General features: G+C 35.0%; 2 protein-coding genes across 3 annotated transcripts in view; one reads left to right on the top strand and one right to left on the bottom strand.

Moving 5' to 3' along the window:
- LOC129255861 (arf-GAP with GTPase, ANK repeat and PH domain-containing protein 1-like) overlaps positions 1-8,944 on the top strand; it is a 40,657-nt gene extending 31,713 nt beyond the window's left edge. For both annotated transcript variants that reach the window (XM_064096428.1, XM_064096427.1), the window contains exons 13-15: positions 4-121; positions 1,531-1,891; positions 2,494-8,944. In XM_064096428.1, coding sequence (XP_063952498.1) covers positions 4-121; positions 1,531-1,891; positions 2,494-2,715 — 701 coding nt within the window. In that variant the 3' untranslated portion in view covers positions 2,716-8,944. The remainder of the gene's footprint in view (positions 1-3; positions 122-1,530; positions 1,892-2,493) is intronic.
- A 505-nt stretch (positions 8,945-9,449) lies between these two features.
- LOC129256520 (protein lifeguard 2-like) overlaps positions 9,450-14,726 on the bottom strand; it is a 9,816-nt gene continuing 4,539 nt past the window's right edge. Inside the window, exons 6-10 of the mRNA XM_054894702.2 lie at positions 14,645-14,726; positions 14,268-14,309; positions 13,844-13,933; positions 11,985-12,032; positions 9,450-11,413 (exon numbers count right to left, since the gene is read on the bottom strand). The exon at positions 14,645-14,726 is cut by the window's right edge and continues 2 nt beyond it. Of these exons, the coding sequence (XP_054750677.2) occupies positions 11,270-11,413; positions 11,985-12,032; positions 13,844-13,933; positions 14,268-14,309; positions 14,645-14,726 (406 nt within the window). The 3' untranslated portion in view covers positions 9,450-11,269. The remainder of the gene's footprint in view (positions 11,414-11,984; positions 12,033-13,843; positions 13,934-14,267; positions 14,310-14,644) is intronic.

Genomic DNA, 14,726 nt, shown 5'->3' with positions numbered 1-14,726 from the left:
CAGATCCTGACTGGGCCAGCTTGAATCTCGGTAGCCTCATGTGCATTGAATGTTCGGGTATTCACAGAAATCTGGGCTCACATATCTCCAGAGTTAGATCATTAACATTAGATGAATGGCCGTAAGTAACATATATTCCTATAAATGTTTTAATCCAGTTTAAATCCATGGTGGTTGTATGAGATTGGGTTTAGTAGGATGAGATTGAGTGGATTAATCACTACTCTTTTAATTAAGCTTGGGGAGCATTTCATGAAACAAATGGTCAGTGATTAGCCCTGCCAGTATGTGTTATAAGCTACTGAAATCCTTGCATCTGATTGGCTCAGAACAAATTAGTCGGTGAAAATCATTAACAAGATACTTCATGAAACACTCCCTTTGGTCAAGGGGAATGTTTCAGCAGAAGTCTTGTCAGTGATTTGAGCGAAGTGATGTGTATTATATGTCTAACTACCAACCTTCAAGAACCTTACGATCCTCATCATCTAATCTCTTACAAATTCCAGTTTCTAAGAAATCGTGGGGGGGGGGGGAACTGGCCTTCGCTCATGCAGGGCCAAACCTGTGGAATTCTCTTCCACAGAGTTTGAAAACCCAGACTTCAGTGACCACCTTCAAGGGTAACCTGAAAACATACCTGTATAAGAGTGCTTTTTGACAGACTTCAACTTATTCAAGCATGTATTACATGTAATTTGTTTTTGTTGTTGTTGTTCTGCTCTGAAGCACCTTGAGCATCTAATCAAGATGGAAAGTGTGCTATACAAGTCTTATGTATTATTATCTTATTATTATTATCTTATAAGCTGGTGATATTGATCCATGGTATTTGATAACCATCCTCATCTCAGAATCATGTACAAGTCAGTAAAACTAGTCATTAGTCCCAGATATAAGCAAATTTGCCTGTTAGCTATTAAAAATAAATGACTGGTTACATGGTAGGTTTCAAGCGATCACTTGATTAGGATCCGTAATAGTCTGCAAGCAGAGATTCAGATTTGACACTTTTACCAATTATGCCATGTCTAGAGTGAAGGCTAGTCTCCCAACTCTATGGCCCATATTCTGAAGTCAGGTTTAACTTAGACCATGGTCTAACTCTGTGCTAAAATTATGGGAAGACAAAAGTGTCAAAATTTTTATTAAGTTGTATGTTTCTTCTGTCTACTGTGCTCTTTCCTAATTCATTGATGGTGAAGACAATTATCTATTTATACTTCCTAGACAATTATGAATGATTTGAGAACCAAATGAGCTGAAATATTATATCTCTACTGTTAGTGATTTATGTAACAATTGGCTATCCATACTTAAACCACAACTTTAAACCCGAGTTTAAGTTATACCCGACTTCAGAATACCGGCCTATGTGTTCCAAAGTAGTACATAGTAAATCTAGTCTCACTACTTCAGACTCTGCATTATGCACTATGAGAATAGCGAAAACCAAGGGTCTGTACCTGCAGACTAGATCTATCACTATTATGTAATTGTTTTTTATTCTTTCATTTACCCCCACCCCAGTCCTGAGTTAGCACAGGTGATGATGCTGACCGGCAACGCATTGACAAACAGCGTGTTCGAGGTGTCGTTACACAGTCAGGTCAAACCTTCCATCACGTCGGGTCGGGAGGAAAAGGAGAAGTGGATACGAGCCAAGTACGAGAAGAAGGAATTCATAGCACCTTACCCGTACCCCGAGAGAAACCTTGGTCAGCAGCTTATGGAAGCGGTCATCAGGGAAGACATCAGGGCGGTCATGCTGTTATTAGCCCACGCGCAGGGCGACGAGGTCAACTATCGCTATGGCGATGGAGACGGGAGGTCGGCCCTTCATCTGAGCTGCGCCATGGGAAACGTAGTCATCACCCAACTTCTCATTTGGGTGAGTCGATATCGCTGTTTCCAATCTCTTTCTCAAAAGTTATGACCAGATATTTAAAGTTTACTCATAGTCAGTGAGATACATAGGTAGACTAGATGGATTTGTGGCTCTGTGCAGCTAGAAATATTTTTATTATTATTTTATTTTTTAAGGAACAAGTGCATACATAGTTACCAAGAAGGCATATAGCATTTCCATTTTTTTTTAATGTAGGATGAAAGAACACTTTTCATTAAAAGCCTTGCTCGCAGGCATAGGTGCCATGGCCGGAGATTGAACCCCAACTTTCAAACGTCCTTTCCTGCACCTTAGACCACTTGGCCATGGCATCTCTGAGCTAAAAATTTATGCCTCCGCCATTGCCAGAACTCATTGTGTTTTACACTTTAACTTCATACCTATTCACAGATATTAATAATCTAATAGGTTGTCATTCCTATATACTAAGTTCAATTTTTATCTATATATCGGATGTGTATAATTTATTATGACAACAAGCCATTTAATCTGTGACCTCTGACCTTGTGACCCCTGATCAGAAGATATCACTGTCGCTTCCATATGCAAAGCTGAACAAATTTCTTTCTCACTTCATGTTTCAGTACAAACTCAACGTGAACATCATGGATTCTGATGGGAGGACCGCGCTGGGGTATGCGAGGAGCGTTGGAGCCGACGATTGCGCGAAGGTGCTCATCATGAATGGTTGCCATGACAACGGCGATTTAAACTCTAACATGAACAATAGCACGTTACTTAGAGTGCCCCCGGGACCCGGGAGGGGGCATCATCTTACCGGCGATAAGATTTCCAGCGTGATTTAGGACTTTGGGGATATGCAAGCTTTGCATTCTGTTTGGTGGTATGCGAATGAGAGGAGAGAAATAGGATGTATATTAGGGAGGAGAGAGAGAGAGGGAGTGTGTGTGTGTTTGTTTATGGATGCAAGAAAGAGAGAAAGAGAGTGGATACAAGTGAATGAGCAAAGAAGTATAGAGAGAGAATTTTGCTAATGATAGAAGCAAAGAGATGAGAGTCGTGTTAAAAGAGAATCAAATAGGAAGGGAGCATGCGAGAGGAGTGGGGATGTCATATTTAATACCATTGAAGATTTCGACATTACAAACTGGAATCATTTTCATTTCGCAAACGTACATTCTTCTACGGGACACATACTTCTCATCCTTCAGCGCCATGTTGAGCAATCAGACCAGCAGGTATGTGTTCCTGGAAAGTAATTCTATATTCTAGGATAATTTCAGATCTATTGAGGTATGATGATATATCATGTAATATACCAATGCTCACAAACCTGAAAGGTAGATTCAACCCCTCTTTGTACGTTATTTACAAATTCAAACTTTTCAGTCTTTTAGGTTACTTTTGACTTTACGTTTGTCTACATTTTCATGATAATTACGCAAGCAAGCAGACATTGAATCCCCCTCCTTTCATTCTCACTGATAGATCAGTTTGAAAACATTTTCATAGAAGAAACAGGATATTCAAATGGTCTACAAGCAGTTGGTCTACATCCCAGATAGTCTAATACCACATGGGCTAAATCCATTTGGTCTATAAATCTCAATTTGGTTTAACTGTCATTTGATCTAACCTACACTTAGTGTAATGCCAGTTTCGTCTAGTTCTCATTTCCGATGATGCTCAGACGGTCTACTTTCCACTTCATCTATTAATTACGCTCTATGTCTAATGAAAATTTGGTTCGTTAACAGTTCATATAACCACACATTGGTGTCGGACCAAGCGGGTGTTAGATGAAATGGATATAGTCTAACTCCAAATGAGACCAATGGTGAATGGGCTAAATGGCATTTAAACCAAATGGTTAGTAGACGAACAGTACAAGCCACACAGAAACGTTGTTAGCGCTCACAGATCACTCATTGTATATGTAGGCCCAGTCACAACTTTCAGATTGTGATGTCAAACTGTGATCCAAGATGCAAGTAACGTGTTGTTATAAGCCATCGCTGCATTACCGTTGGTTGTGACTGAGCCTTGGTTAGCACGAACAACGTTTCTGTGTTGCAAGTACTGGTTTAAGATGAACCTGGGCCCCATCTTACAAAGAGTTGCCATTGATCCAAACAACATCAACTACCGGGTATATGAAAATCCATCAATGTCATAATATTTTCTACAGAAAATTATAGCAAAATTTCCTTTGTAAACAAGAAGCACGTTGAATTTTCAAGAAAACGATTGATTTACGAATATGCATCATACGTAGAAAATAGTTTGAACAAACATGCATTTTGGATGTTGACATTGGTGTCTTTCCATAGTTGTGGTTGATTGGATTCTTTGTAAGATGGGGCCCTGGATTAGACTATGTGACATGAGATCAAATAGAAAGTAGCCCAAGGGCCCATTTCATAAAACTTGTTGTATTAACAAATTCATGATAACAGTTAAAAGCTACTGAAATCCTTCAATCTGATTGGCTGATAGTAAAATTTGTTATAGAAATTGTTCATTTGTTATTATGACAAGTCTTTATGAAATGGAACCCAAGTGGGTGTCGACCAAGCGACAGTATACCATCATGCTTGCTTGGAGATTTAAATGTTCATGCATTCAGCACCCAAAACATCATTTGCCCCCGCCGCAATATATTTAAAGGCTGTCTGTCAGTTATCTTGGTCTTTTATGAACGTACATTGTTCTTGGTGTGATGTAGCACATTGCAGAAATCAGATGAAATACGTGGTTTGGGTGAAGCAGTATGATTTGATAGGGATTTTCCTTGTGATTGTTTGGTGTTGTGAAAGGGGAGACTTTCACGGAGCATCTTTTCTCTGATTTCCATTGACTGATTTGCTCTGAGCCAATCAGATGCCAGGATTTCGGAAGCTTATAACAATAGTCAGTGGAAATCAATGACAGTTTATTTCATGGAACACTCCCCAGGAATCAACTTTAAAAAGAAGAATTCTTTGTTAAAAACAGTATTCATTTGATAAAACCTAAGTTAATTTTTGTTATTTATGAAAGGATATAGGATATTCCAAACTTGTTTTATGTTTTTGAATCTTATGTTTGAACAATTCCCTCAGTCCTGTCTATGGGCATAGTGCATTTGATGCAACTCATCAGACTTAAGCCTTGCCAGGGATGATTCAAAACAAACATTAAAAAAGTTTAATCTATGTCCTTGTTTTAATTGTGCAATGATTTTTTAAATATTTTTCACACATTATGTATAGAATATTCTGTGTAAATCTAAGTCCTTTTTAGACCAATTATAAATAGCCAGTATGTGTAGCTTTATAGATTATTCTCATTGCTAACTTGTATACATACCTATATGTAATCTGTTTAGATGTAGTATGATAAAGTCATATAAAGTTTATCCATTCATAGGAAAAAAAATATATCTTCAATCAAATATGACCGTTTTTAGTCTAAATCAATATGTGATCACATACAGTAAAGCACAGCACCTCTTCTGATGATAACAAGCTTTACTTTAAAGGTGCAAATCTTTTCTGGAGATTTTTTTTTCTCTCCTTTTGTTGAATATTTAGAATGAAATAAAGATTGGCTCTTTATGCAATTCAGTTGTTCATAGTGACAAATACTAGACACAAGTATACAAAACACAAACCGTTAGTCCCACTTGTAACAAAATGGCATAAGCTTCCAACAGAAAATATTTTGAGCAGAGCATTTTGGTAAAATTGCTCCTATAGACTTACTTCTGTCCGAGTGACATTGATTTTCAAGTAATTCATGATAAAGCCCAAATTTCAGGCACAGTTGTCACTTTGCAAAAGTAACAAAAAAGTCCAGGGGGGATACTCGTATATAATTTCAGTATGGGTGTATGCAGTCTGTGCGTGCATACATATACTAAATATACTGGAGCCCTTAGCCGACTATATGGTTTGTCCTAACATGCATGCCAGTGTTTCCATATAAAGACAGTTCCTGAGCCCCTTATTTCAGGCGTCCCTTCTCAGGACCCCCATTTCATTGTAACTTATGTTCGATAATTTGTAAAAAAAAAAAATTGTTCATTTTATTTTGATAGTAATCATTTATGTTTGGATTTGAAATCAATGAAAATAAACTTGAAACTTGTTAAATTCCACTTCCCAAGCACCCCCTATTTGCAGAGTGCAATCTCGTTCTTAGGCCTCTCGACGAGGACCCCATCGCATGAGCAACTTCCATTCTTCAGGCCAGGGTATGGTTTCAGATTTTGGGACCACACCCCCCCCCCCTACCCTTTCCAAATAAGTGATAATTTTTTCTGCTTGTGATACATACTCACTTTAATAGGCATGACTGGACAGATACGTTTCCACTGCATAAAGTTAAGATTCAAGAAACATTTCTACTATAAACTTAAACTCATTTTGCTGAAGAAAAATTAATTGTTGGAATGCCATGATATAAAAGGAACTTTCATTTTGTCTTCTGTTTAATTATGGAAAAAAAGGAAAATAATCTTGCTAAATATTTATGGTGCTCTTTATTTTCATATCAATTTACTGTTTTTTGTAATTTGGATTTATCTTGGTGATAATTTTCTTCGATAACTGTTGAATTCCTTTTCCTCATTGGAGCGATAATGGCATTATGTGATCCATTCCCTACAGATTAAGAGAAATTACAAAAAGTAGTTTATCAATTTAAAATGTGGGACAGCATTCCTTGCACAAAAATCTGAGGGAGAGTAAAATTAGAAATGTGTCGATGAAATGCATTTTACTTGGACCTTTCCTTAAAAAGAGAAGAGTTGATTCTTTATACCAGTTTGCTGTATTATATCATCATCAACGTGTCAACACCAAACCTGTCAACCCTCAGAATAAATGAATTAAATTTGAATCCTTAAAAAGCTACTTCTCCCTGATGAAAAGTTCATTGTAAGAAAAATATACAATATATAACAAAATATTGGTGAAGGTTTGAGGAAAATCTGTCAATTAAAGTCGTTATTAGCATTTAAACTTTTTTATTTGTGACATCATATGCGAGCAGCTTCCTCATATATCATGTTGTAAAAATTTCAATGAAATGTCATTTTCTAAAAAAAAATTTTTTATTGTACCTTAAAATACTGTACATCAACATACAAATTATTTCAATCCCGCACATGTAAGAAAAAAAGAAATGAAATTTATGCATTTTATATTACATGACATATTGGGTATCTCTCTTGTTTCCTTCCTCCATTAAGGTCGGAGATCTGCTCTATCTGCTCTTATATGATGTCACAAATCTAAACCTTATAATTCTTATAACTTTCTTACTCTTTGATGGATTTTTCCTCAAATCTTCAAGTTTAAAAAAATCTTTTTTCCGGTATCGTAGCAAACTTGCCTTCAGGTTAAACCTTTAAACCCTCAACTAGACTAAACTGAGTATTATTTTACAATATGAGGCTGTATGTTTTATTGTACTTTAAAAAAAAAAATAATTTCCCTACAGTTAAACCATGGTAGGGTGTGGAGTGTTGTAAAGATGACTTGGAGTGTATAAGTGTATGCTGTGCAGATATAGACCTTATGCACATGACATCATTATGTCATAGCGCCCTCCCTCAGAGGATATAGGAATACGCATTATAGGAGTTGTCGGAGATGCGCCAGCTGCAGATCACCAATGCAAGGAAGGCAATCGCTTCAACTCTCTCCGACGGCGGCGCTACGACATCAACGCAGAAGGTCTATTGTTTGGTGATTTTTATACTAGTTATTAGCCAAGGAAACCATCATTTCTTGCCATAAACTGTGTTTGGATTCAGTAATTAAACATAATGCAATGCAAAAATAATTGTTGTGATATAGATACTAAATGATATGATTAGATCATTGTGTATTAAAAATCCAGTGTACCATAGTGTATTTTATCAACAGGTGTTGGTTAACGGTGTTAGAATACATCAAACCTGAGTCAATGTGGCATTGTATTACTTGATAGTTTATTGGGAGATTGCTATTCCTATACATAATTCTAGTTTGTATTCAGATTCATATGCTTATCCTATTTATAATTTGTAATTAGATTCACATGTTTATACAATTGCAAGTTGAACGGCAGATAATAGTCCTCTTCTAATTTATTTAATTCCTTTAGTTGTACCTGCCATCATTCCCTATACTTTGCCAATGAAACTTTAAAATGAAAACCTTTTTTTATTAAAATTTCAAAATATAACAATACAGGCAATACTGTTTCAATAATTTTACTTTGAGAGATTCCTGTTTTTAGATTTAAAAGAAATTTCTATTTTTCCTAATCAAATTTGGTTTGACTTCTATTCGGTCAGAATGGTGCCAGACAGTTTGTGCGGTGAATGAGTTTTGTGCTATTCCAACTATGTTAACCGATACCTTAATCTTACGTCACGAATGTAAATAGTCTATTCTTGTCCATGTGCTGTATTATTAAACCTATGTACATTGAAAGAAAATTAGGGTTTCAACAAATTCCAATCTCTTTGTAAATTATGACATTTTCTGTATATTGTAAAAATTTGATGCTGATGTAAAGAAAGATGTATGTTTAAAAATATACATTTATCATGATCATTTTGGATGCCATGTGATGACAGTAATATGACACAGTATATGAGGTCAACGTCGACATGAATATTCGATTTAGCTTCATTATCACCACAAAACTTTTTATTTACAGTGGAAAATTAATTTATATCTTGGATGAATAATGTCAGTCAGTTCTGGTTTTGTCTTTCATAGTTGAAAAGGGTCTGATTTATTTGTAATGTACTTGTACTATCTTATTAGAGGGACTCCGTTTTTTTTTTCATTATTCCCACAAGAGATTTGTTCATCTATGAAACACAATTCCATAACTTTCATGATGTTTGGATTTTTATTTTGTTTTCCATTTCAGTTCTAATAAACAGCCCTAGTTTGGCTGGTTTTTTTTTTTAGAATGAAAAGTATGTTTTTGTGAATGCAAATAACATATATGAATGGATGAAATGAAATGATTAAATGAAGTAACTTTAATGAAAATGATGAAATAAATGATAAAATAAGTATATATTATTGACATATTTACTACAGAGTATGTATATTGAATTTTGTTTATTTTTTGTACTGGTTGATTGCAGATTGAGTGTTACTTATTAACTTAGGCAGTTCCCTGTGGTGCGTGCATTAATGGGGAAGATAAGAACATGTAAAGAGAAAAGTCAGTGATGAAAATGCTTATGTTGTACTGAAGATGATAATATTGATCATCATGGTGGTGGTGATTGTAGCGGTGGAGACCGTGGGGTTGGTGGCGGTGGTGATGAAGGTGAGGCAGGAGTAGGAAGAAGGATAATGATGATGATGTGATGGTGGTGATGTCAGATGATGATGATGACAATGATGATGGTGATAACGATAGGAATATTGGTGATGATGATGAAGATGTGATGGTGATGGTGGTGGTGGTGATGATGATGATGATGATGATGGCAGCAGGCTGGATGGCAGTGCTAATAGTGGTGGTAATAGCAATTTGAACAAAGATATTCAAGAGAAAACATAATTTGTTTGCAATCCAACAATTAGTTTCATATTTCTTTATTAATCATTTTGTGTCAAATTTTACACATGAATAATAATATGGTATCGACATTAGTTCTACATTTTTAAATGATTTGAAAGTACTGTTTTTTTTTACCAGAAAACATTGCATACAAAGCATATTTTCAATTTTCAATTTTCAATTTCAATTGAAAGCATATCAATACACCACTTTAAAAAAAACATCAAGCAAATATAAATACAAATTCAACAATCGCCATACAGTTACAATTCAAAAACTTCACAAGATGCACAAGACCAGATTATGACTGTAAAGTAATCAGGAATACTTCTGGTAGTAATTCGTGTATATTTTTAAGTATCATACATAAATAGAAGTAAAGCCAACCTCAAAGAGCTTACTCATACACTCACAATTTTCTGGATTTAAATTAATATATATAATTTGTAGGGCAGAATATGATTGATTAATTGAATCATAAAGTAAAATTTTTGATAGGTTAATTCTTGGTTTAATATCGATATTGAATTTGATTTTGTAATAAATACACAACTAATAACAACCGAAAAAAAGCTTACTTTTGACAAAACGCTCTTTAGAGAATATTTTAAATTCTTTGTCATTTTTTTATAAATAAGATTGGCATTAATAGGGGGTTACACCTTAGTTTGAGGGAAAAAAGGTCAAGATAATAGCATTATATACATCCAATTTTATTTAGCATAATAAATTCTGAAACAATTTCGTCAGAGTAAAGTGCATACATGCGCCACAATTATAATATGTTACCATGATTTGTACACTGTTCACGAATGTATTCAGAAATCCTAGAAACGAACCTTCAAATCAATAAAATTTCCAGCAGTGAATAAATGTAAGAAGTTGGAAGAATTTAAATTCCGGCAAATACCAACTGATGCGAGAGAATCTCTCAAAATTTGCTTTTGTATAGACAGGCTTTTCCACCCATCAACCTGGAGGAAGAGTTTAGATTTTCTATGTATAAGCATCCATCCCAACAGAAAGTAGATTTGGATGAATCGAGGAAAGTTAAATGAGTATAACGCTGAAATATTCATCAAAATTGGATGAAAAATATAGAAAGTTATGACATTTTAAAATTTCGACCATGTTCACCAGTTATGCACAACACGAGTGATGTGCTTCGTGACATCGATGATGTCACATACTCAATATTTATTTTGTATTTTATTATGTGACATAGAATATTTCAAATTTTGCTGGTTTGACAATAGGGGAAACATCTTCATGAATCACAATAGTTTGCACTAATATGAATCCCATATACTGAAGGAGGAATCAATATGGTTTCACATTATGAGCATGATGAGGAAAAAATAACTTATATTTCACATTTCAAATAGTAAAATAGCAAAGCAAATAGTGAGTATAGGTGACGTCATCGATTCATACAGACGAGGATATGAAATTGAGCGATAATCTAAAATACCATGACTTGCTTATTTTACATCAAATTTTGATGAAATTTTCAGCATTTTGATGGTTTGATTTTTCGCTTTCACTTAAATCTTCTTTTGGGGGTGACTCATTCGAGAGATGTATTTAGACTTCAGCGAAGTCAATAGGCGCATGGACAAAATTATTAGAAGCATGAATTTAACATATTTCGTTTCACTCGTTACCCATAGCAAGGGTTGCGGAACAGGGGACCGGGGGCTGCACCCCCACTTTTTCCATAATAGTGCAAAATAACATTGAAAACGAGTATCTGATTTTGTATATGGTATCCCCCCCCCCCCGCCCCCTCCATTTCAAATCGTTTTACAGCACCATAGACTAGCTACCAGGCCGTGTCTATTATTTGCCGAAGAGTCGAAGGAGGAAGAGGAAGAGGTTGATGATGTCCAGATAAAGGTTGAGTGCGGCGAATATGTATTCCTCGGGTGAGATGGAGTACCGATGTTTGCCCCCGAGTAAGAGCTGAGTGTCGAAGACAATGTACTACAAGGTGCAAAGAGAACAACATATAAGGAGGCGTCAGACAGGGCCCTGTGAACGATTTTTTTTACTGGGGTGCTGATGTAAATTTTACAAGCAAAAAAAGCCACTAAAAAATAAAAATCAATGTCATTTTGGTCCCGAGAAATTTGAGAAGGGGGAAAAATATAAATATATAAGTCGCTCTTAACTTACGAACAGCTTTATGAAACACCCACCAGGTACATTATTTCGTGTCAAGTGAATAATAGGGGCATTACAGAGTTATACAGCGTTTCATAAAAGGACTCATTTTATCCCACAACTAGACATTTAATTAGACAGTTACCATAGTAACGGTGCTTTTCAGCCAGTCAAAACCAAGGAAAGTTATCACATCAGACAACTTTTTGGAAAAAAATGTTCATAAAATGCTCCCGTGATCTTTTGCTCTTGTGCTCTCCTTTTTTTGTTATTATTTATTAAGAATATTGATAGGTGTATGTCTTATAAGTTTGTATTACCATGATAACTTTGGAATTGTTTAATGCAATACCTAAATAAAACAATAATGATTACTCAGAAGTGTACTCACCACACTGAAGAGGCATGCTCCCGCTGCGCAGTAGAACATATACAGAACCTTGAAGAACAAAGAATGTTTATATTTCAATGTGAAGAAATCATGGTAGTAAACATTTTGTATCGAAAAATCACTGCAATTTATTTCGAAATCATAAAAATTAAACAAAATACGGATTGTGTGGTGAGGTGGTTAGAGATCGACAGGTTGTGAGTTCGGAACACCCGCTCAGCCATTGTCTCTACTTTGATAATATAAAGGCCCGATAGTGATTTGTATGTAATTGGTTTAGCTTAGCTTAGCGTTATCCTGGTTATATAGCAAAAAGCTGTCCTGCCTAATTCCCACGGGAGTTACCGTAACAGAAACGAAAACGTCTGTGGGCTAGATTCAGCAATTGTTCTATTCATCTATCTTGATTTTCTGAAAATATTTTTCATATAATTGTTCTAAATGATAAAGATTCTCCTCCAATAATGAGTTCCGGTACAAGTTCATTTCTTCACAGTAAAGATTATATTTTGTACATCATGTCCATATTTGGTGAGGGATTATTCCCATCCATATCTGTGTAATCCTATATCTAAATTAACCTATGAACAATTTTATTTACGTCTATTCACATCCTCTCTTTTCCGAATATCATAGCGAACAGTTACAAATGTCAAGTAAACAACTAAACTGTCTCCTCCATGTACAACTTAAAAACAATATTAGGATTTTCTAATTATTCTGGGCATGAATTTTACCTCAGACCTAAAAATATCCCCAAATAATACCTTCAAAAGTAAAAAAAATTATATTGGACTTTTTATAATTATAGTGGATACAATTTCACTTCAGACCTGGAAATAGCACCACTTAAGGACGTTCCACAGTTATGTTTGTGCGCATTATGATCTGCGCATAGTTTATACTCTGCGCGCTGACGTCACAATGGATGAACAGGTGATTAATTAGCTGCGAGTATGTGCTGATTTTTCTCATCTTCTGCACTTTAACTGCAGATCCGATGCGTTATTTCATGAAGCTAAAAAATGGAATTATTCCATGGACCATTCAAAAAAAGATTCTCTACAATTTCAAAATACTTTACTCTGCAGTGCTGCCAAGAATCACGAATATTACCCCGAGTTTGAATAAATGGTAGAGTGGTTTTGATTTTTTCTTCACATAGATACAAAGCATTCGGCGCATTTTTGGTGTTTTAAAAAGCACATTTGCTCTAATAAAAATACTGATAGTTTAAAAACAAGCACATGAACCCCTATTTTTTAATGTTTGTTCCTCTTAGGTATACCTTCCTCTACAACTCTACAAACTTTGGTGAAAATGACATGGATTTTGAATAAAGTGCAGCATTTATTGTACTTTTGTAGTTTGTTACTGAAATTTCACATTTTTTAGATTGGGATTTTGTTATCTTTTACGCCATTTTTAAGAACTGACAGTGCTGTTAAACTTAAAATTGCAAACAAATAGCACTGTAAATATATTCTCCATTCTAACGATACAATTATTAACTCTCTTGCGAAATGTGATGACTTTTTCATGTATTTTGACTGAGTAATACAGGTTTAAACTCATTGTAGTAATCTTGGGCGGTCTAAAAATGCCAAATTCTTTTGAATGCGCAATTCTTAAGAACATCAATTTGGGTGAACTTTGAAGTTCTATAGCAAAAAATCAAGCACATGGACCTATGTTAATTTTTGCATATTTCGAATATTAAGGTTCTAAAGTATCTATGTGCAAAGTTTGGTGAAAATGACATGGATTTCACTTTAACTGTGGAACGTCCTTAAAGCAGCCTTGTATTTTTTTCTTACTTTATATTGGTATTTTATGATTATTGCGGGTATGAACTTTACCTCAGACCTGAAGATAGCAGCAAATAATCCAAACATGATGAGACTGATCAACAGAACGTATAGGGTACCAGCCATGAATGTGAACTCAATCTGGTAGAAGATAATTATATCAAATATTGACATTATTTTTAAAAAAAATCAAGCAAAAAATCAAAATTACAAAATTATCCCCTTGATAGATTGATATATATATATAATATATATATATGTATAAGAGGCAAAGTGGTAATGCATTGTACTTTGTTCCAACAGAGTTTATTTTGAAGTCCAAATTTTCGACGTAAAACACACGTCTTCTTCAGGGATACAATAAAAGATACAATATATATATATATATATATATATATATATATTGTGGGGATACAGAAAAAACAACAGCATAATAGTAAAGAATTGTCGACTTGTTAATCATAATCAAACATACCTTTGTTTGGAAAGCGAAAATAGTCAACGCCAGCGTGATGAGCTGTTGAAAGAAAAAGAAAATTAAAAAAGTAAGATTTTATTCATGAAATAGATAATACTGTTTTATTTAAAAAAAACTGGGTACGGCTTGGGAGTGAACCTCGCAATACTAAATGAATTAACCAACAATTTCACATCCGGGTTACTATCTGGGTAAGATATGAACATTGCTTGCCAGTGAGACAAGATGGGAGCATTTCATTAAACAAATGGTCAATTATTTCCTCTGAATACTGTTACAAGCTACTAAAAGCCTGGCATCTTATTGGCTCAGAGCAAATTATCAGTGACGTCCCTGACAAGATGCTTCGTCCCGTTAAGTGCAGATATACTCACTCCTGTTATGCCGATAGCAAGGAGTACCTCAGTGCCTTCATAATAAGTGCATGTCAGTCCGAGCAGAATGCCCTCACAAATT

This window comes from Lytechinus pictus, chromosome 3 (genome assembly GCF_037042905.1).
Source record: "Lytechinus pictus isolate F3 Inbred chromosome 3, Lp3.0, whole genome shotgun sequence".
Lineage (NCBI taxonomy): Eukaryota > Metazoa > Echinodermata > Echinoidea > Temnopleuroida > Toxopneustidae > Lytechinus > Lytechinus pictus.
Note: the sequence above shows the minus strand (reverse complement) of the source record. Positions and strands in the feature narration are given on the sequence as shown.